Here is a 20,064-nt window from a genome sequence, read left to right on the forward strand (position 1 = left end):
TTACTCCCGTCTCTCACTCAAACATACGCGCACACACAGCTCCAAGTTGTAAAGTTGACCGTTACACACCTAGTGTAACGTGCACTACTACTATAGCGGTATGTACAGAACTCACACCTAGTGTAACGTGCACTACTACTAGTGGTATAAACAGTACTAGTGTAATGAACACTACTACTATAGTGGTATGTACAGTACTAGTGTAATGAACACTATTTCTATAGTGGTATGCAGTACTCACACCTAGTGTAACATGCACTGCAGAAAGATGATCACTCCATTCAGGAACAAAGAAGCCTGGTATGGACCTTGATTTGAATCGAAGTTCCTTGTGTAGAACTGATCAAGTTCAGACCACCCTGAGGAAGGCAGAGGCTGTGACGGTGGAGGTTGGCTCAAGGCGTCACCAGACTGAAGGGACAGATGGACCGTCTCCTGGGGGCCTTTGACGTGCTGGGGACATCACAGTCATCGCTGGGCCCTTCAGGACCCACTAGAGATCACATGGGTCCTCTGGTCGGGAGCTGCAGGTGAAGGATCCTGCTCGATGCGGGCAGAAGGGGTTCAACCCCTGTTCAGAGTCTGCCCCCACCGTGAGCTGTACCCGGTTTAGAACCCAATGCTTTCTCTGGGGAAAGTAAGCATCTTTGAAACTAGCTTTTACTCTCCCCATTTGTTTCCATTGAACAGTTCCAGTTTAGATCTTATCTGACATGTTGCTAACGTGTTACTCACCAGGTATGCTAAACATCATTAATAGTAGCCACAGAGCCAACACTGCAAAAGGACCTTTAAGTTTGAATGAACAAAACTACACACCAGAGAAAAAATAATAACCACAGCTTTAATATATACGTATAAAAAAACGTTTCCAAAATTTCCCATAAAAGGACAATGGCTGGTCAGAAAATTGTATCAATAAAAGAGATAAGAGATCGCACACACAGCTAAACAGAAAGGGCAAATTAAGAATTAGTTTGGCTTTATTCACAAGATTAAGAAGTAAAGTTGTGTTTTTCGGGGGTTTGAAGGCTAAAGGTAGAGAGGAGCTCTATGGTTCAGCCGGTAGTTTTTCCAGATCTTTTGGTGCAAAGATCAATCCATACCGCCAATATCATGTTGTTTGTATGACTGTGAAACCAGACTCCCTGCAAAGTAAAATAAAAAATAACTCTGTTAAGTTAACATTCTACCCAACAATACACTTCCCCACTCGAGTATATGTTAAATATCTTTTTTATTCAATTTAATTTGCAGTGGCAACACTTTAGAAGACTATTCAGCTCCTGCCAAGACCTAGTTTCACAAGCTAGAACATGAAATACAGACGATAAACCAGTGCAGCGAAGTAGTGCAGTAATTACAAATCAACCTGTGGAAATTCGAAAAGGTGAAACTTCTTTATATTAATATTAAAATAATTATATTAAAACAAAGCATGTTTATTATTAACTGCCATTATTGATACTGGGTAAATCCTGGTTAATAACAACACTGCTGCCATAATACCACTGTTATACTTCAAATAAAATTAAAGTAATTAACAAATTAATAAAGTTGAACTTGGAACTGCCAGTCACAAAATCGTATGGGATAAGGTGAACATTTGTAATTGATATTTAGATGTAGTAGTATGTCAGAGATATATAGATGTAGCAGTAGTAGTATGTCAGAGACATATAGATGTAGCAGTAGTAGTAGTATGTCAGAGATATATAGATGTAGTAGCAGAGGTATGTCAGAGATATAGGCAAGCTTTGCTTATACTGAAAGCACAGAAAGTCCCACTTAAGCGCGCACGCACACACACACACACACACACACACACACACAATAATAACAATAATAATAATCAAAACATCACAAACCCAGGGAGGAGCGAGGCAGGAGAAGGAGGGTCAAAGGCCAAGCAGGAAACAGACAGAAACTAGCCACACAATTATAGCCAGCTACCACTCATTCAAAGGAGGTTATTTAATTTATGAAGCAAACACATCTAAAATGAACTCTCCAAACGATTGACAGAATTAGACAAAGTAAGAGAACTGTGCATAGTTATACAGCAATAATCTGGAATTAAACTATTCCACATTAGCAAATATGTAAATTATGAAAGTACATACATTAGCCTTAGCATCAATGACTCAACAACTGGGATTGTAAGTGACTGTTGTCATGGTTACTGGGGATGCCCAGATGGTCTCTTTAAAGGACAACGCTTATGTCAATCTAGGGCCCTCTCTAGCTGACTAACGACCACATGGGATTCTTTGGGCTTTGTTTGGAGACGCCAGCATGACCCGTATAAAGTGTGGCTCTGTGGGCCGCCACAAGGGGAGCCAATGAGAGGGACTAGTTCTGGGACTCACTGTGGGCGGTAGTGTCCTGACCCCCGGCCACGCCTCCTTCCACTCTGCCCTTCGTCCCTCCTCCTCCTCCTGCAGCCCCCGCCCCAGACGGCGCCTCGGCGGAGGAGATGGGCCGCTCGCCCCCCCGGTCCACCGCTCGGTAGGCCTTGGGCCTGAAGGAGAAGTCTTTCTCTTTACCTTTGGAGCCTTTGGGCCGTCCCGCCGTCTTCTTCTTGGACTTGCCGTCCCCCTTCACGCCCAGCAGGGGGTGCACCTCTGAGAGGGGCGGAACACAGCGCAACAGAGTGCAGGTTAGACACACGGCTCTCATGGATGTAGAAGTCTCTCCTTTAGCCGCTCCTCCTTCAGCCGTCTACATGTGCAGAACATTGTAGCTCAACATGAATGCTTGTCTGGGTCTATATCCTCCCTGTTCTGTCGTTGGCCTTCATGTCGTCTCACTGATCAGACTGAAGATGAATCTAAAGACAGCGGACTAGCTCACAGGTGGCTTTAGAATCGTCTTGTCGTGTTGACGGGGGCAGGGATCTGGAAGTACGTATATTTAGCTAACTGGGAACACTACCTCGGACAGTACTAATCAACTTTTACAGCAGCCAAAGGCTTATCTCAGGACTCGGACGTCTGAGACAAAGTGTCTGTAAAAGGTTTTAAGTTAATCTTCAGTAGAATACCTCTGAGGGAGTAGAATACTTCTGAGGCAGTAGAATACCTCTCTGCACTCTCACACTCCCTGCAGCTCTATGGTCGTGGGGCCTTTCTCTTAACAGCAGTAAGGAGACTCGGGTCTCTTACCGTCACTGGGCACTCCCTGCAGCTCTATGGTCGTGGTGCGGGCCTTCTTCTTAGCCGGCCCACCGTCGGCTGAGGGCTGCCGCTGCTTCTTGTCGACAGTCCCCAGGCCCTCCTCTGTTGGGGTCACCTGACCAGAGGCCTCTGGTGGGGGTCCGAAGGGGTTCTCCTCTGGGTCCTCCACCTCTGGGGCGATTGGCAGGTACAGCAGGGCTTTGTAGTCCTCCAGCTCCTCATCACTGCACAGAAGGAGGTCAAACATCACTCGTGATTACTTATCCCCTTTACATTGTGCCTGTGCTGGTGGCTGGGGCGGATACATTTAAAAAGCAGGTTCTCATTGTTCCATTTCTATTCCGTGTCCCGATAGCGCTGTGCTGCTATAGATCACTTCAGTGTGGAGGCTCCTGCTGGGTCATTATCTTAGACCACCAAAGGCGGGGGAACTCCCCCTGTCCAGGCCAGCCTTGTTACACTAAGAAACAATATGCATTAAATAGAAACCAAGCATTCATCCAGTTCTCATCTTTCTTGACCTGCTGTAGCTGTAGCCAGCCACTTGGGGCGGGAAATGAGGTCCGCCGTTTGGGATACACTTTGGAGAGTCAACTTTCTGTTCCGTAAACTATAGCCTATTAACTTAGAATAAAGATTGACAGGATGTAGCCTATATTTGGCTGACTGACTCTGCTATACGAGCCCCTCACACATCAATGTGGTTTGCAGCATGACACAATTGCAGACATGTTGTATAGCTTCTATTGACCAATACAAATAAGACTACAGGAAAAAAAAGCTTGAATAACTATTTGTTGTATGAGACATAAATAACCGATTATCACATTGAAATCACTCACCTGCTACAAAATGCAACAATGGGGTCCACTGTGGTGACATCCACCTCTTCATCCTCCGCAGCATCTCCACCTGAAATACAACAAAAGAACCAAATAAAATACACACTCAGCAGCAGCAGCAGCCCACTGCACTGATGTCAGAGGCAAAGTGTGCCCACCCGTCTGCTCCGGTTCACTCTTGTCTTCATCTTCAATGTCAAACTCAGACTCCCGCTCCTCGTACTCCACGTTCTCATCCAGCTCTTTGAAGTCCGGGGCAAAGGCACTCCAGTTTTCCTTTAACCAGGGGAAGCACATGGTGATCAAGTGATGGGGATATTTCACCAGAATCAACCACCTCTGACTGGATTAGTAGAGGTCTCTTACCACTTGGTTCTGGGCCCAGATGGACACAACGCCACTGGAGATGGAGGTGATGATGGGTCGCACAGGATGCCACTAGAGAGGGGTCAAAGTTCATAGTGGGTAAAACAATATGACTGCACAAACTAACCAAACAAGTCAAACTCTTGGACACTGCCCAACCAACTCGTTCAACATTCAGTAGTTGTGGGTGTTTACTGCCTGCACCTCGTTCAACATTCAGTGGTTGTGGATGTTTACTGCCTGCACCTCATTCAACATTCAGTGGTTGTGGATGTTTACTACCTGCACCTCGTTTCAACATCTAAAACATTCAGGTCAAACTGCACCCTATTCCTCCTCATCCAAATGGACCACTGAGCCATGAGCATCGTAGGGGTCAAATAGACCTGCCACATGCGTGAGGTATGGCTGCTGTACTCATGCAGCCTCTACGCATGGACTGACTGAAGAGCGAATCTCAGGCAGCACTATGATAACTGGTGCTCCTTAGGTCCTTACCGCCACGTCCAGCAGCAGCTCCCCCCTGGTCCCATGCAGGATCTTCACCAGGTTGCCGATGCTCTTCTCCCAGATGTACAGCGCGTGCTGCCGGGCCGAGCCAGCCACGATGTACTCTCCGTCTCCAGAAAAGCAGCATCGCTTCCACGGAGTTCTGATCACAGAAGGATGAGTGACCAAGGGTTAGTAACTAAGGGTTTGGACCACATGATTTACAGAATCATGCACCCCACGCACACTACAAAAACAGATATTTGAATACATATTTCTGTAATCTGCACCGCATTTTTGCACTGAATCAACCGTGGCTGGTACCACTACCACTTCTGCTACTTATTTATATTTTTACCATCTTATTTACTTTATATTGGGTTGTTGCTGCTATGTTGGGGTGTATGGCTGTTAAGGAACCAAGCCTAAGAATTTTACCCTTGTGTACTTGTAGAATAAGATGTAATAAAAATCATTGTGATTCTGATTTAATGAGGCCTGTTTGCATTTGTAGAATATGACAGGGCCACTGATCACCTGTTGACCAGGTCCTGGAGCTTCTGCAGGGGCTCCGGCTCCCCGTCCTTGCCACACGTGAGGATCTCCCTGCCATCATACACCCTGATGATGCGGTCCGCCGTGTTGATGAGGAAACAACTGCAGCACAGACCAAAAGGAGGGAACACAAGAGAATCAGCCTCGGAGCAAAGAAAGGTCCACTCAATGTTAGCTCTATTTACAGGGCTTAGCATTACACAACAGACAGAGCGGCACTGTGCTATATTAATAAATTGATCAAGTTGAGGAAGGTCATTTCTACTTTACCTGCCCTTGCGTGCAAACTCAATGGACTTGATGGCAGTGGTGTTGCTGGTGCCTGTGGTGACCCTGAAGGAGGCCACCAACTCCTGGGTGTTGGTGTTCAGGACCAGGATCTACGCAGACAACGCTCAATGTTGACTTGGAGCTTTTAAGTTTACAAACATATATTTTTCTATCCATTTTGTTTGGAAAATCAGGAAGATGGGGGGGGGGGGGGGGGGGGGGTTCTCAACATCTTGCCTTCTGTGCTACAAGCTTAAAGTCCCGTGAAGGACGCCTTGTTTACAAAGGAAAGTCATAGTGTGTCTATAACAGCCAACAGGCTGACCGGTCGTACAGCTTCCATCATTTAGCATTGTAAAGGTTAACTGTTTAAAAATATTATCATAAATCTTTAATCAATTGACTTGTTCTCATTGAAACCATTTAATTACAACCTGCACTTGTCATTTCCTGTGTCTTCCGCTCCTCCACAAACCCATCATTCTAATTTGTAAGAAAACCCTGTTTTATCCCAAAATACAAGGTCCCTTAAGAGCATTAAAGTGATGTCATTATAGCACTACAGGTTCTGGATTTGGTGCGTGCAAAGAGTGAGTGTTGAGAACTGAGGAGAACAGCTTCAGAAACAATGCTAGTAAAGAGTGCTGGAGATGACAGCAGTAGCGCTGACCTTTCCCTTGGCGTTTCCAGTGTAGATGAACTCTCCCCGTCTGTCAAAAGCGGCCACCACGTTGAGGTCTGAGTCGTCGTCCACAGGCAGGACCACGTGTTTGGAGTCCGACAGAGTCAACAACACTGGAGCCGACTTCATGGGACAGACCAGAACTTTGTCCCTGAAACACAGACACCATGTGTTAGGGAAATAGATGTTAAACTAAACACTTATCCCTTGAAAGAGCCATTGAACCCCCTCCACAACCTGGTAGTAAGTCTTGAATGAGCGTGAACATATTTAACTATGCCATTTTGTCACAGAAACATCACGATGAAGCGGTGTTTGTGGATGTGCCAAGCGCTGCCTGGGCAGTGGTTGATGTGGATTGCTGCGTCCAAGAGAGGGTTATGCTTCTTGGATACTTATAGTTTAACACCACAGTGTGTGGAGACTTTCATATACAACATCGCTCATACACAACAACGGCACTGAAAGTATCCCAAATATGTGCTTTCTGAGTGAAGATATCATCGTCTAGAATGAATGATGAGCCATCAGTCATGTCACTCCACTTACAGGTCCCTGGGATGATACTGGAGTTTTAGAATTGGCGATGGAAACCGGAACCTCTGGTCGCAGTCCCCCGTCAGGACGTCCCACTGAGACACAATGTTGTCTGTTGAGGCGCTGACCAGCTTGTGGCCATCTCGACTCCAGCTGTAGGTGGAGAACAACTGAGTCAGAAGGGAAAGACACAGGTGGTGTGTGTGTGTGTGTGTGTGTGTGTGTGTGTGTGTGTGTGTGTGTGTGTGTGTGTGTGTGTGTGTGTGTGTGTGTGTGTGTGTGTGTGTGTGTGTGTGTGTGAAATTGAGCACACACACACACTTTGCAATTGACAACAGATACAGTTGTGTCTGCTGTATTTTACCATAAGGAGCACACAGGGTGGATGTGGGCGCTGATGATCTTAGCAATGCCTCGCGTGAGGAAGTCCCAGATGACGATGCGTCCGTCGTTGCAGCCCACCGCCAGCAGGGTGCCCCAGCGGTTGAAGGTGCAGGTGAGGGCCATGCTGATGCAGTCGAGGGTGCCATCTGCCTCCTGTCAAAAGTATCAAACAAGCACGACTAAATGAGTTACAGTGAAGACAAATCACCCGAAACAATTAAAAACATTATAATGTACGGTCACATAGTGATCCCATCGTGAGGTAGAATGCAAATTGTATTTGTTTTTAATATTAATACTAATATTAATATTATATATAATAATATTAATTATTATAATATTAATTAATACTAATAGTATATTGTAGTGGACATTATGGACACAATTCACCAATGACACGCCGTTGCGTTGTCGACGTGAGAAATTGCTCATGTTCATCATGTTCATCATTCGACTTAAAGAACGGCTGGACATTAGTCACAGGTATAAATGATAGAAGACGATGAATGATGAAAAAATAGACTCCAGGTGGCAACACTTTGTGGCTAAGCTCATCACTTAGTGGTGATGGAGATACGACACGCAGGGTCGCTACAACAGCACAGGTCAGGGCGGAGTGTCGGGTCACAAGGAGGCTAGTTGACAACGTTAGTGGGTCCACTACAGAGTCCTGGTGAAGCCGTTAGTCGGTCCACTAGAGTCCTGGTGATGAAGTTAGCCGGTGGGTCTACTACAGAGTCCTGGTGATGACGTTAGTGGGTCTACTACAGAGTCCTGGTGATGACGTTAGTGGGTCTACTACAGAGTCCTGGTGATGACGTTAGTGGGTCTACTACAGAGTCCTGGTGATGACGTTAGTGGGTCTACTACAGAGTCCTGGTGATGACGTTAGTGGGTCTACTACAGAGTCCTGGTGATGACGTTAGTGGGTCTACTACAGAGTCCTGGTGATGACGTTAGTGGGTCTACTACAGAGTCCTGGTGATGACGTTAGTGGGTCTACTACAGAGTCCTGGTGATGACGTTAGTCGGTCTACTACAGAGTCCTGGTGATGACGTTAGTGGGTCTACTACAGAGTCCTGGTGATGACGTTAGTGGGTCTACTACAGAGTCCTGGTGATGACGTTAGTCGGTCTACTACAGAGTCCTGGTGATGACGTTAGTGGGTCTACTACAGAGTCCTGGTGATGACGTTAGTGGGTCTACTACAGAGTCCTGGTGATGACGTTAGTCGGTCTACTACAGAGTCCTGGTGATGACGTTAGTCGGTCTACTACAGAGTCCTGGTGATGACGTTAGTCGGTCTACTACAGAGTCCTGGTGATGACGTTAGTCGGTCTACTACAGAGTCCTGGTGATGACGTTAGTGGGTCTACTACAGAGTCCTGGTGGTGACGTTAGTCGGTCTACTACAGAGTCCTGGTGATGACTTACCTCGGGGTAGTTCTGACCAAACGATTCTTCAGACATAAATTAGCCATCAGCACAGTATGGAAGGAAGCAAATTAACGTTCATTAGAGTAAACCTTTCAGAGTAAATGGTTGCAATTAAAATACACATGCATAAATAAGAATAGGATAATGCTACGCGATCTGTTTAATGAACTAAAGTGCAATGGACGTTTTAAAGTCATCGTTGAACAGATTAACCATGTATGGAGCTAGGTAGCTAATGGGTTTGAATAGTTAACTTCGCAGTAATCGATCAGAAACAGACACAGCCACATCTCAACATGTTATAAATCATATATATACATAGCTTACCGAGTAACTCTAAATTCATGTTTGCAATCAGAGATTCCAACTATTAACTCTGAAAATGCTACGACCACAACATTTAGCGCTTAGCTTCGTTGCTAACAACAATGAAATGCGACTGGCGCTCATAGAGGACCACAAACAAAGTGTTCTCAAACATGCCTGTATTAAATAAAGATTACATTATGAAGAATAACAACAATGATAATATGTATTTATACAATGCAGCACACATAACATTAATTATTAATTATATTTCATATTTCTAATTACTCGACAGCAAAGCAATTTCCAATCGTTTAATGATATAATAAGTATTATGATTATCCTGTTGAAGTTGCAGTACGATTTAGTAAACTGCGCTGTGAGAAACGTACGGAGGAAAGGATACTTTTATATGGTTGTTTTTGTTTCAAACTCTTATTCTCTTCTCTCTCTCTCTCTCTCTCTCTCTCTCTCTCTCTCTCTCTCTCTCTCTCTCTATATATATATATATATATATATATATATATGTAACTTTCTTTAATATGATTTATTTATTTTATTAGAAAATAGTCAAATTCTCAATTAGAAAAACACAATTAAGATTTCATTTTGTGCATACATATTCCCAATAGAGGGCTCTCGCCAAAACAGTTGCAAGAGTTCAAAATAACATAAAACACATATCTGGGGATGTTCCTGGACTCGGTCGCTATGAGGGCCTATCTGTCACTTTGGCGTGTAAACGACATCCTCCTGCGCCTTCCCCTCTTCGGGTGTGGCAGGATGGTGCCATTCATTAAATTCCCCCAGCTCTTGGGCAAACTGACAGCTGCCTTAGCTGTGGTGCTGCAGATGTGGCTAAACAGCCTCCACTTGGACCCCAAGTGGCACAGGCACCTGACGGTCAGGGTGTCTCAGCGATGCCTCTTCTCTCGTCATATCTATCTGCTGGTGTACCCATGGGTGCCATTCCATCCCGCCAGGAGACGGTCACAACGGACGCTTGTCTCTCGGGATGGGGCACGGTTTGGCAGGGCAGGACTGCCCAGGGGCAGTGGCCGGCCCAGAACCACGTACACATCAACGTGCTAGAGCTTCGAGCGGTGCAACTATTACTCAATCACTTTCTGCCTCAACTGAGAGGCAAGCACATGCTGAATCGATCAGACAACAGGTCCACTGTTGCCCAGATCAATCACCAAGGGGGCACGTGGTCTACATGGCTACTCTGGGTATCTCGGAGCCTGTTGACTTGGGCATATACCCGCCTGGCCAGCGTGTGGGCAGTCTTTATACCAGGGGAACGTAATCAGGTTGCAGACTTTCTATCGTGACAAAAGCTGGGGGAGTGGCGGCTTCATCCGGAAATGGTGGAGGTCTCTTTGGCAGGGCGGAAGTGGACCTCTTCGCCTCAGAAGAATCCACACATTGCCCCCGATGGTTCTCCTGGACGGAGGTGACCAGCCCCCTCAGACAAGACGCTTTAGCTCATGATTGGCCACAGGCCAGGGAGGCCAGGGAGACTCTGGTTTCCACTGCTGCAGCTCTCCATGGCACCTCCCCTACAGGAAGGACCTCCTTTCAAAGCTGGGGGGTCAGATTTGCCATCCAGATCCCTGTCGCCTCCAGCTCTGGGCTTGGCCGCTGCAGGGCCCGACCCACTGCTGAGGGTTTGCACTGCGACTGTCAGGAGTACTATTCTGAATGCCAGGGAACCATCTACCAGGGTACAGTATGAGAACAGATGGAAGCTGTGGAGTTTCTGCAGTCCCTCCTGGATGGTGGTCGCTCTCATTCCGCCTTGAGAGTCTATGTGGCTGCTATTTCTTGAACAATAACTTTTGTTTCCTACTTGGACGGAGTGAAGATGGCCCCTCTTGGCCCATTAGGCACAGCATGTGTTCAGGTCTTCACTGCAGCTTGCCCGCAGATTCAGCACACTGCTCTTTTGCAGAGACCAGGGGCAATTTTCAAAAGCAAATCAGGTCTCTTATGTTTGGTTAGGTCCAAGCAGTGGCGGTTTTAGGCACGGGCGAAGCGGGCAGCCGCCCAGGGTGGCATTATTTCATGACACATGGGGGGGTGGCACGAGGACACGATTTAAAAAACCCTCTGCGCTTTTCTATTATCGACAACTCCGCCAGACCGTAATTCCGTACCAGGAGGGGGGTGCTCGGAGGGGGTCTCGCCCGGGGCGCAATTCAGTGTAGAACTGTCACTGGGTCCAAGCCAACATCCAAATACTACTAGGTATTCTTGTGACATCGCAAAGATCAAAATCTTGTGTTGGGGTCAAATGCAGACGAGTCTCTCTCACCATGTCAGTCGGATCGGCATAAACGGTTACAGGTTCTCAGCGAGCACAGAACACATTTTTCAATCAAACTACTTGTTGGATGGAGGAAACACAAAAGTAGGTTGAATGATCCCAATATCTTTATTGAAAGGGCAAGTAAGGCATCGACCTTCAAACTCACACCAATACTGTCCATCAGCAATGGATTTGCATATACATAACTTACATTTTGCATTGAAACGTTGTAATTCTAACTAAATACTTCCAACGTACTCCTGGATTTGCAGACAGTAAACAGGTATTCGATCAAGAAGTACTTTGTCTTTCTAGAATTCCAGTATGTAGGCAAACAACTGGAGCTTTCAGGATTCATGAGGTAAGAAGACGCTTGCTTAAATGAAAACGTGTACTTGTCATGAGATAATAATGGTGTGAATGATCTAATTATTCATTTACAAGTGATTCCTAAACACTAACCTAAGCCTGTATCTTATCGCCCTTTGAGAACAGTTTTAGAGTATTGTTGCTAGCCACGAGTCATAGTCAAGGCCCTCTTTGACTTTGACTCAATGTCTGAGGAATAATCACACCCAGCGATTATTCCTTACTTCCCTCTCAAGAAAATACACACTTAAAAAATAAGAGAGCCGTATAAAGTATCCACATGCAATTCACTGGTCTGTACATAGGAAGATAAGAAAGTTCTGGAACGCTGAAAGACAAGGACCAGCCACACATGGAAATGCTCCGTGGCTCAGGGTGGGGCAATAAAGCGAAATGTTGACAAGTCCATGTGATCATCCTCACTCCGCCTTGTCTTTCCTTTTGGCCGTGAAGGGGACCTTATTGGCGACTGTGGAGCCCACAGAAGACACGCCCCCGGCCACGGCGGACGCGCCCCCCTTCACCAGGCCGACGCCATATGAGGGCACAGAGGTCACCGCAGACTTGGTGATCTCCAGGCTCTTCCCGCCCACCCAGGCCACGCCCCCCACGGCTGCGCCCACGACCCCCTTGGTGACGTTGAACAGTCCGCCGGTGACGCGCCACACCATTCCGGGCGTGGCCACAGTGTGCTCCTTACCAGGATCTGGAGAGGAAAAGAGAAACATGGTGGATTAGGGCCATCCTCCTGAAGGGCTAGATTCAATCTGCAGTGTTTGATTAGGGCAGTTGTCCTAGATTCAATCTGCAGTGTTTGATTAGGGCAGTCGTCCTAGATTCAATCTGCAGTGTTTGATTAGGGCAGTCGTCCTAGATTCAATCTGCAGTGTTTGATTAGGGCAGTCGTCCTAGATTCAATCTGCAGGACACCATTTTTCTTTCAAATCATCATTTATCTTTGGAGCACATTTAACTAATATTGATTGTTATTGGTTGGCAAATATTAGTCGGGCAGTAGGTTCGATTTAAGAGCCAGTATTTTAGTGTAAGTTGTTAGAAATGTGAGTCTGACACTCTGTATATCTGTATATACTGTAAGAATATTTGTTTGGTGTTGACCAACCTCTGTATGAGAACATCAATCAATCACAGATATTCCTTTAACTGAAACAAAAGGCGGGTTACTATGGTAACTACAGGTATGTGAATCATTGGATTCTCCCAGTCCTCTCTGGTGATTTATGGGCCTCAGAAAGGAAATTAGTTCCTACTCGCCTGGTTCACTTTTTTGAGCCAAGTGTTATTTGCCACAGTATCCCTGAATGTGATTGGTTGTTGTATCCCTTAACGTGATTTAAGGAAAACATTATGTTTGCCTCAACTTGAATATATCTTCTCCACGTGCTTGAGGCCGGTGTAGGACCAGTAAGCCGTCACAATGCTTCATGAGGAATCCCTGCTGCATAGAATGAACCAAAACCATGCGCACGGATTGGGAATCCGAGGGAACGGTTTACAAACCAGTTGTTTTTTTTTCTACTATGTGACCCCAGAGGGGCTCCGTAGATCTTGTTCTGAGACAGAACTTTCTTAGATCTTACAATTAAGTTTTACGGTATAGGACTGTAATGTGTAGGTATGTACATAATTGAATGTTCATGTTGAAAGTAATATACCTATCCAAGTGGTTATGTCTCTCGTCTTGGTTTACCCTTTAACAAACATGACATGCCGATTTTTATTTTTGCCATTTGTAGCCATTATCTCTTTATTCATCGATTTTTACATGAGTGGTGCTTTTTTCATAAGTTTCAAGTTTAAAATTGATCAAAAATATAAAATATTAAGCTATCCGTTAGACTAATTAAGACTTCATACTTTTTTTTTTAAAGCATTCGTGTTTCAAAAAACACAAATAATGTAGGCAGATGTTAGTGTATTGTAGGGTGTGTAGTGGCTTGTTCACTTCCCCCCCTCTTGCTTGGCATAGCAGTAGAACAAAGAGAAGAGCACTGCAGTAGAACAAAGAAAAGAGCAGTAGAACAAAGAGAGAAGAGCAGTAGAACACAACGAAGAGCAGTAGAACACAACGAAGAGCAGTAGAACAGAATGAAGAGCAGTAGAACACACAGAAGAGCAGTAGAACAAAGAAGAGCAGTAGAACATAGAGAAGAGCAGTAGAACACAGAAGAGCAGTAGAACAAAGTGAAGAGCAATAGAACAAAGAGAGGAGCAGTAGAACACAGAAGAGCAGTAGAACAAAGAGAAGAGCAGTAGAACAAAGAGAAGAGCAGTAGAACAAAGAGAAGAGCAGTAGAACAAAGAGAGAAGGGCAGTAGAACAAAGAGAGAAGGGCAGTAGAACAAAGAGAGAAGGGCAGTAGAACTGAAGAGCAGTAGAACATGGACTATTCTGACTTCATAAGTCACAATAATTAAGTGGCATTGAGTTCAGTTCTACACACTGGACCTTCTAAAGAAACCAACCAGCTATGTTTGAAGTCAAAACTCAGAAAACTGACATTTCTTTACGAAATAAAGTTAATTTCACCTTGGACAAATAAACTAAGCCCTGTTTACATTTGCTTGACCCCCAAAGGCTTACAGTTGGTGGATACAGAAGCTTGTCTAGAAAATGGGCCTAGGGTCAAGTTATCCGCTGATATGTAGGCCTACACTACAACATAATGCAACTAACCCTAACCAATCGTGTCTAAATACAAAGACGTCCTCTCATGCACTAATATCCACAATGTGTAATGTGTGTAAGAGTGCAAGAGGAATGACAGAACAGTGAACCAGAGAACAGGGCGGCCTACCTGCTGCCGGGTCGCTTTCCGGCCCCTCCGTGTTCTCCCCGGAGACGCTGGTCCCGGGCCGCTCTTCTGAGCTCACGTGGTTCACATCCTGGAAGGTTTCAGGAGCAAGGATCACAGTAAGAAGATGGCACTCTACGTGGGACAGACTACAGGACAAAGCCGGGCAGAGTCTTTTGTAGCCTGAAAGACCAGGGGTTAAAACATCTTTCTAGGCCCCTTTGTTAACGCAGTCCAATTAGCAGATTAATGTTAATTAAGGCAGGGCCAATTGTGGGGAGACAGCGTTTCCTGTGTAAATATAACCAGTGTGGACTAAGGGAGGTATAATCCCTGTGGACCAAGGTAAGTATAACCCCTGTGGACTAAGGGAGGTATAAACCATGTGGAATAAGGCAAGTATAACCCCTGTGGACTAAGGTAAGTATAACCCCTGTGGACTAAGGTAAGTATAACCCCTGTGGACTAAGGTAAGTATAACCCCTGTGGACTAAGTTAAATATAACCCCTGGGGACTAAGGTAAATATAACCCCTGTGGACTAAGGTAAGTATAACCCCTGGGGACTAAGGTAAATATAACCCCTGTGGATTAAGGTAAATTTAACCCCTGTGGACTGGACTAAGGTAAGTATAACTCCTGTGGACTGGACTAAGGTAAGTATAACTCTTGTGGACTGGATTAAGGGAAGCATAACCCCTGTAGAGTAGACTAAGGTTAGTATAACCCCTGTGGACTAAGGTAAGCATAACCCCTGTAGACTAAGGTAAGTATAACCCCTGTGGACTGGACTAAAGTAAAAACAACCCCTGTGGAGTAGACTAAGGCAGGTATAACCCCTGTCGACTGGACTAAGGGAGGTATACCCCTGTGGACTAAGGTATGTATAACCCCTATGGACTGGACTAAGGTAAGTATAAGGGAAGTATTTAAGCCAGAAGCTGAAACTGCCACGTTGGAAAGGGGCAGAAATAAAGCGCCCGAAATAAAGCGCCCATTATGTAACGTGTAACGATGCCACTCGATGCGTCAGACTCTTAGAAGTTATTAAAGTCTTCAGAAACAGAAACCACCGAGCAATACTTAGTCTGTTAATGCACGGTGAGAAGTGGTAGTCTATATTTATACATTCCTGTCAAAGTAAAGAATATAGTCTTCGATGACTAGTCGTCAAACTTTAACAAACAATTTAACAAACAATTGTATAGGTTATTGAAAAAGGAATTCCCCTTCATACTCAAACTACTACAACACTGTGATAGATCAATCAATAGATGTTACCTTCACCATGGCACCGGGGGTCTTCTCGTGGCTGCAGAAGGACTTTAATGGAGTTGAGTTGATATTAAAGTGCACCTGGTGGTGAATCAACAGCCTTCCTCTGCTACTTTATCTCCAGGAGCTTCTGATGTCTGCAGGGGTGCAGATCTTCTCCGAACACAGAGCTACTGTGGTGTAAAGGTGTCCCTCAGTGCAGCATCCTCCGGTTTGTGCGGACGTGGCGCCTCCACTGAACCTCCACAGCACTGGTTACACTAACATCTCCGGACATGCGTCACCCTACACGTCAACAATCTTTTTTTTAACTGTAATAAACTTTGTGGCGCAATAGCCATGGCGGTGATCTGGGACACAGTCAGTGACAACTGGGAATAAAACTTGTTTAAAAAAGTTGTTTAAAAAAGCAACTAAGAAGATTGAATCCGTGGCGTGCGTGTACGTACACGTGTGCTAGTGTGTTTACTGGGTTGTACTGGGTGAACTGGTCTGGGCCCCGCCCCCCCCCCCCCCCAGTCACTGGGACACGTCACCACGGCCAGTTCCAATAAGTCGACACACTCAGGAGACGTGGAGCAGTTCACTTACTATCACTAAAATGCGCAGGAAAGTTAACACGATTGTATGTTGCGCAATATACTCATGTTTTGAATTCGGCCCCCTGCTGGTCGTGATGATGTATGTTAACATACGGCCCCATGCTGGGCGTGATGATGAATGTTAACATAGGGCCCCCTGTTGGGCGTGAGGATGAGGAGGACCATCACCGCGGCGCTGCTGGTTTTTAGGAGTCACTAGACTGGCCAGATCAACATTATAAGTGGACAAACGGTCCCACAATTACAAACTCAAATGAGAGTTTCCAGGATATAAATATATTTCTATTTAAATACAAAATACTAGAAATCAGTAGTTAGGCAAAAAAAAAAGTCAAAATGGGCCATTCTAACGAAAGGTATGAGGGTTCCTTAAGAACCAAAGGTTGGGGCCCTTAAGCTCCACCCCTGCCTGGTGTTGGAAGGTGGGTCCGAGGTTTGGATCCTCTGGAGAGCAGTACTTTACCTACTTGCATGTGAATCATAATGTCATAATCACATTTGGTGAAAACATGTTATTAGCAGAATAATCTAATTTTGGCATTTCAATTAAAATACTTGAACTCATATCCAGGGCTTCCAACTTTTGGGTTTTCGCTGGCGTGAGATTCTGTCGAATCTTGTAAAGCATAGAGGGGGGGGGGAGGGGGGTATCATATCCTACCTGTATCATATCCTACCTTGTCTTTGATAAAGAGGTCATGCAGCACGTGCTTGTGATTGGGAGTATTTCTCGAGATCTTTGTAAGGGGAAATGATAACAATGCAAGACAATCTTACATCCTTCTGCTGTGAGATTGTAGATTGATTCCTACATCATACTTACCTTCTGTGCACTGTACGTTCTTTTTCTACTTTTTGCATTGAAATATAATAAGCTTAACCACCTCAACTTCCTGGCCTGTCCCTGTCAGATGTTTGCTTATGAGTTTCAAATTGTCATTCCATTTTGCATGTCCAATCCTTTACCTTGTTGTGATTTACTCGTCCTTTCCATTAGTTCCCAGTGAGCTCCGACCTCCCTGGTGGGAATGGTATTTTCATCCCTTTCCCAACTGTCCTGTTGAAGAGGTGGAAGTAACTACTACTGAAGTTCGAGTTCACAACTCAAGTTCATATTTAAGTCAACATTTATACAAGTAGGCACATAGTATATTCATTCAACTACTTTTCCTTAATTATGTAATACTTTATTTTGATAAAGAATCATCAAATATTAAATCAAGGGTTTAAATAAAGACTTAAATAGTAGTTGTCTACATTTATTGAACGTTTTGATAGCTTTTTGGTTTTCCAAATACCTGTGTATAGGGGCCTTGGAATGTTAGTTATGGGTTCTTAGTAATGGGTTTCTTAGTCTTTGTTTTGTCATTAATCGGGAAATGATTAGTGAAATTTTTAAACGTAGATGTTTTGGGAGCTTTCCTTCTAGTTTCTTTCACCATTTTCTTCATGTATCCTCCAAGTCTCTCCCCCATATAGCAGTGCAAGTCCATGGAGCTCCTTTGTATTCTAATTTACATTTACATTTAGGGCATTTAGCAGACACTTTTATCCAAAGTGACTTACAATAAGTACATTTGTCATAAGAAGTGAAACAATATATCACTGTCGGTACAGTAAAGATGTTCATAGAACCAAGTGCAAGTACTAACAATCGCCAGGCTAACCCCATTCCCCGTATACAGCAGTGATAGCTAGCTACTGCAGATGCTACACAATGAAGTACATGCTACACAACATGCATGCACAACACAATTAAGTACATGTTACACAATACTATGTACTAATGTACAATGAATGAATACTAATGAATTCTATTGAATTATGTTCTGCTTGTTGTTTTCTGTCTGGTCTTCGGCTGTACCCAAACGGTACAAGCTTGTGCTTATAATTCTTCCAATTAGGTGTGTGCACCAGGCCTTGCATTTAGAAGATCATGCCTTTTGCATTCAGCTTCCTAACTTTCTGAGAAACTGCTCTGAGCTGGCTCTCAGTCCACTTTGGCTTGCTGAGATGTTTGTGCAGACTGGACCTCTCTCTCTCTCTGGAGGAGAGAGCTGTCCTTCCACAGGCAGTACTACTACTACTAACAGTAATAAATACATAGTGTATTAAAAGGTGCTATATAATTAAAGTTAATATTATATGAACTATATTATATATATATATATATATGTGTGTGTGTGTGTACACACACACATACATATTAACTCCAATGCAGGTATACATCTAATACCAATAACACTTTTATAGATAAGACTGCACTCAATGTTACTAGTACTCATCCATAACACATCCCCTTCATACTTTAAGAAGAGTTAAATTACCATGCAAGTGCAATTCGCCGTCAGTATATAGTTTGATTTAATAATGACCCATCTATTATATAATTCAGTCTTTTATTGACAATGTGGGAGAGTGTGGATAAGGGCTGGTTGAAGCAGCCTCACTCTGACTCTGGGGCTGAGTGGGGCTGCACACCTGTTGCAAATTGAGTGATCAGTGTGTGTGTGTGTGTGTGTGTGTGTGTGTGTGACCGGCTGAATCTGCGTTGTGTATTTTTTTAAGTATAGACATGACCTCAGGGAATCTGGACTCGGGAAATCCAACGTCCATTTATTGTTTTCCGCTGAAGATAAATATAAAAACAACAGCTTCCTTTGAGAAAGTGCCCTTAAACCATCCTCCCAACTTCTCTTCCCAAGAGAATCACAACAAAAGGGATTACGTACATACAACTTTATCACAAAAATGTTCGAAATAAAAGAAATAAAAGACATACCTGAAGATAAATATAAAAACAGCTTCCTTTGAGAAAGTGCCCTTAAACCATCCTCCCAACTTCTATACAAAGCACACAGAGGGGGAGGGGTATTAGCATCATCGCACAAAGGTCAAGTGCATGTTAGCATATCGTAAATAAAGATAAAGTGCTAAAACACAGTTCCAAAACACTGCAATCTATGCATTTATATTTACATGACACTTCCATTAAACAATGTATAGTCAAAATAATTAATATAAAGAATGGTAAACTATAAGATGGTTAAAGATTTGATCACAAAACGGGGGGAAATAAATGCACACAACTCTTCCCAAGAGAATCAGAACAAAAGGGAAGAGGGCAGGTGGGGACAGGAAACGTATGGGGTTCTCAGAAATGTGGGCAGAGTCCAGAAGGAGGTGGAGCTAAATCAAATAACAAAATCAAATAGTAAATAATAATCAAATAAATGGGCACATAAGGCAGCTGGAAAGCTTAACTTCAGGTAATACAACTGTAAAAGGCAATTTTGTGTAATTATAATTAAAGGGATATTACACCCTGTTACATGTGCAACAGGTTAAGCCATCACCACACACACACAAACATATGTCAGTGAATTTGTCCCAATAATAGCTGACATATATCTGCCATTTTTAAAATAAACTACACTGAAATGATAAATCTTAAATCTTACATTAAACAGCACTTGCCAGAAAAGGGAACCGTTCAGCAGAACAGGGACCGCAGCGAGAGGCAGGATACAGAGCATGCTTTCATTTCGTTGGGTCACAGTCGGTCAGAGCTGTCAGAGGGTGTTGCCTCTGACAGTCCTCTTCCTGACATTCAAATACGTGACTTGATTCAGACGAGTTGGAAACGCG

General features: G+C 44.3%; 2 protein-coding genes across 3 annotated transcripts; both read right to left on the minus strand.

Moving 5' to 3' along the window:
* Nucleotides 1-836: 836 nt before the first annotated feature.
* On the minus strand, nt 837-9,176 carry rbbp5 (retinoblastoma binding protein 5). Of its 2 annotated transcripts, none has more exons than XM_084463678.1 (14): nt 9,067-9,176; nt 8,737-8,762; nt 7,282-7,454; nt 6,930-7,070; nt 6,369-6,531; nt 5,699-5,808; nt 5,411-5,530; nt 4,883-5,036; nt 4,385-4,456; nt 4,177-4,294; nt 4,019-4,088; nt 3,165-3,400; nt 2,547-2,624; nt 837-1,148 (listed from the first exon to the last, which is right to left on the minus strand). In XM_084463678.1, the coding sequence occupies exons 1-14, from the start codon at nt 9,083-9,085 to the stop codon at nt 1,096-1,098; spliced, it is 1,533 nt and encodes a 510-aa protein (XP_084319804.1). In that variant the 5' UTR covers nt 9,086-9,176; the 3' UTR covers nt 837-1,095. The 2 variants fall into 2 exon arrangements, with proteins under 2 accessions (XP_084319804.1, XP_084319803.1); XM_084463677.1 differs by having other exon boundaries at nt 2,370-2,624.
* A 2,314-nt stretch (nt 9,177-11,490) lies between these two features.
* On the minus strand, nt 11,491-16,276 carry LOC311338486 (transmembrane protein 263). Its single transcript, XM_084463767.1, has 3 exons — nt 15,821-16,276; nt 14,544-14,631; nt 11,491-12,431 (listed from the first exon to the last, which is right to left on the minus strand). Exons 1-3 carry the CDS (start codon nt 15,827-15,829, stop codon nt 12,145-12,147), a joined length of 384 nt encoding a protein of 127 aa, XP_084319893.1. The 5' UTR covers nt 15,830-16,276; the 3' UTR covers nt 11,491-12,144.
* Between the last annotated feature and the right edge of the window lie 3,788 nt (nt 16,277-20,064).

The sequence above is a fragment of the Micromesistius poutassou genome (assembly GCF_964030765.1).
Source record: "Micromesistius poutassou genome assembly, chromosome: 2".
Lineage (NCBI taxonomy): Eukaryota > Metazoa > Chordata > Actinopteri > Gadiformes > Gadidae > Micromesistius > Micromesistius poutassou.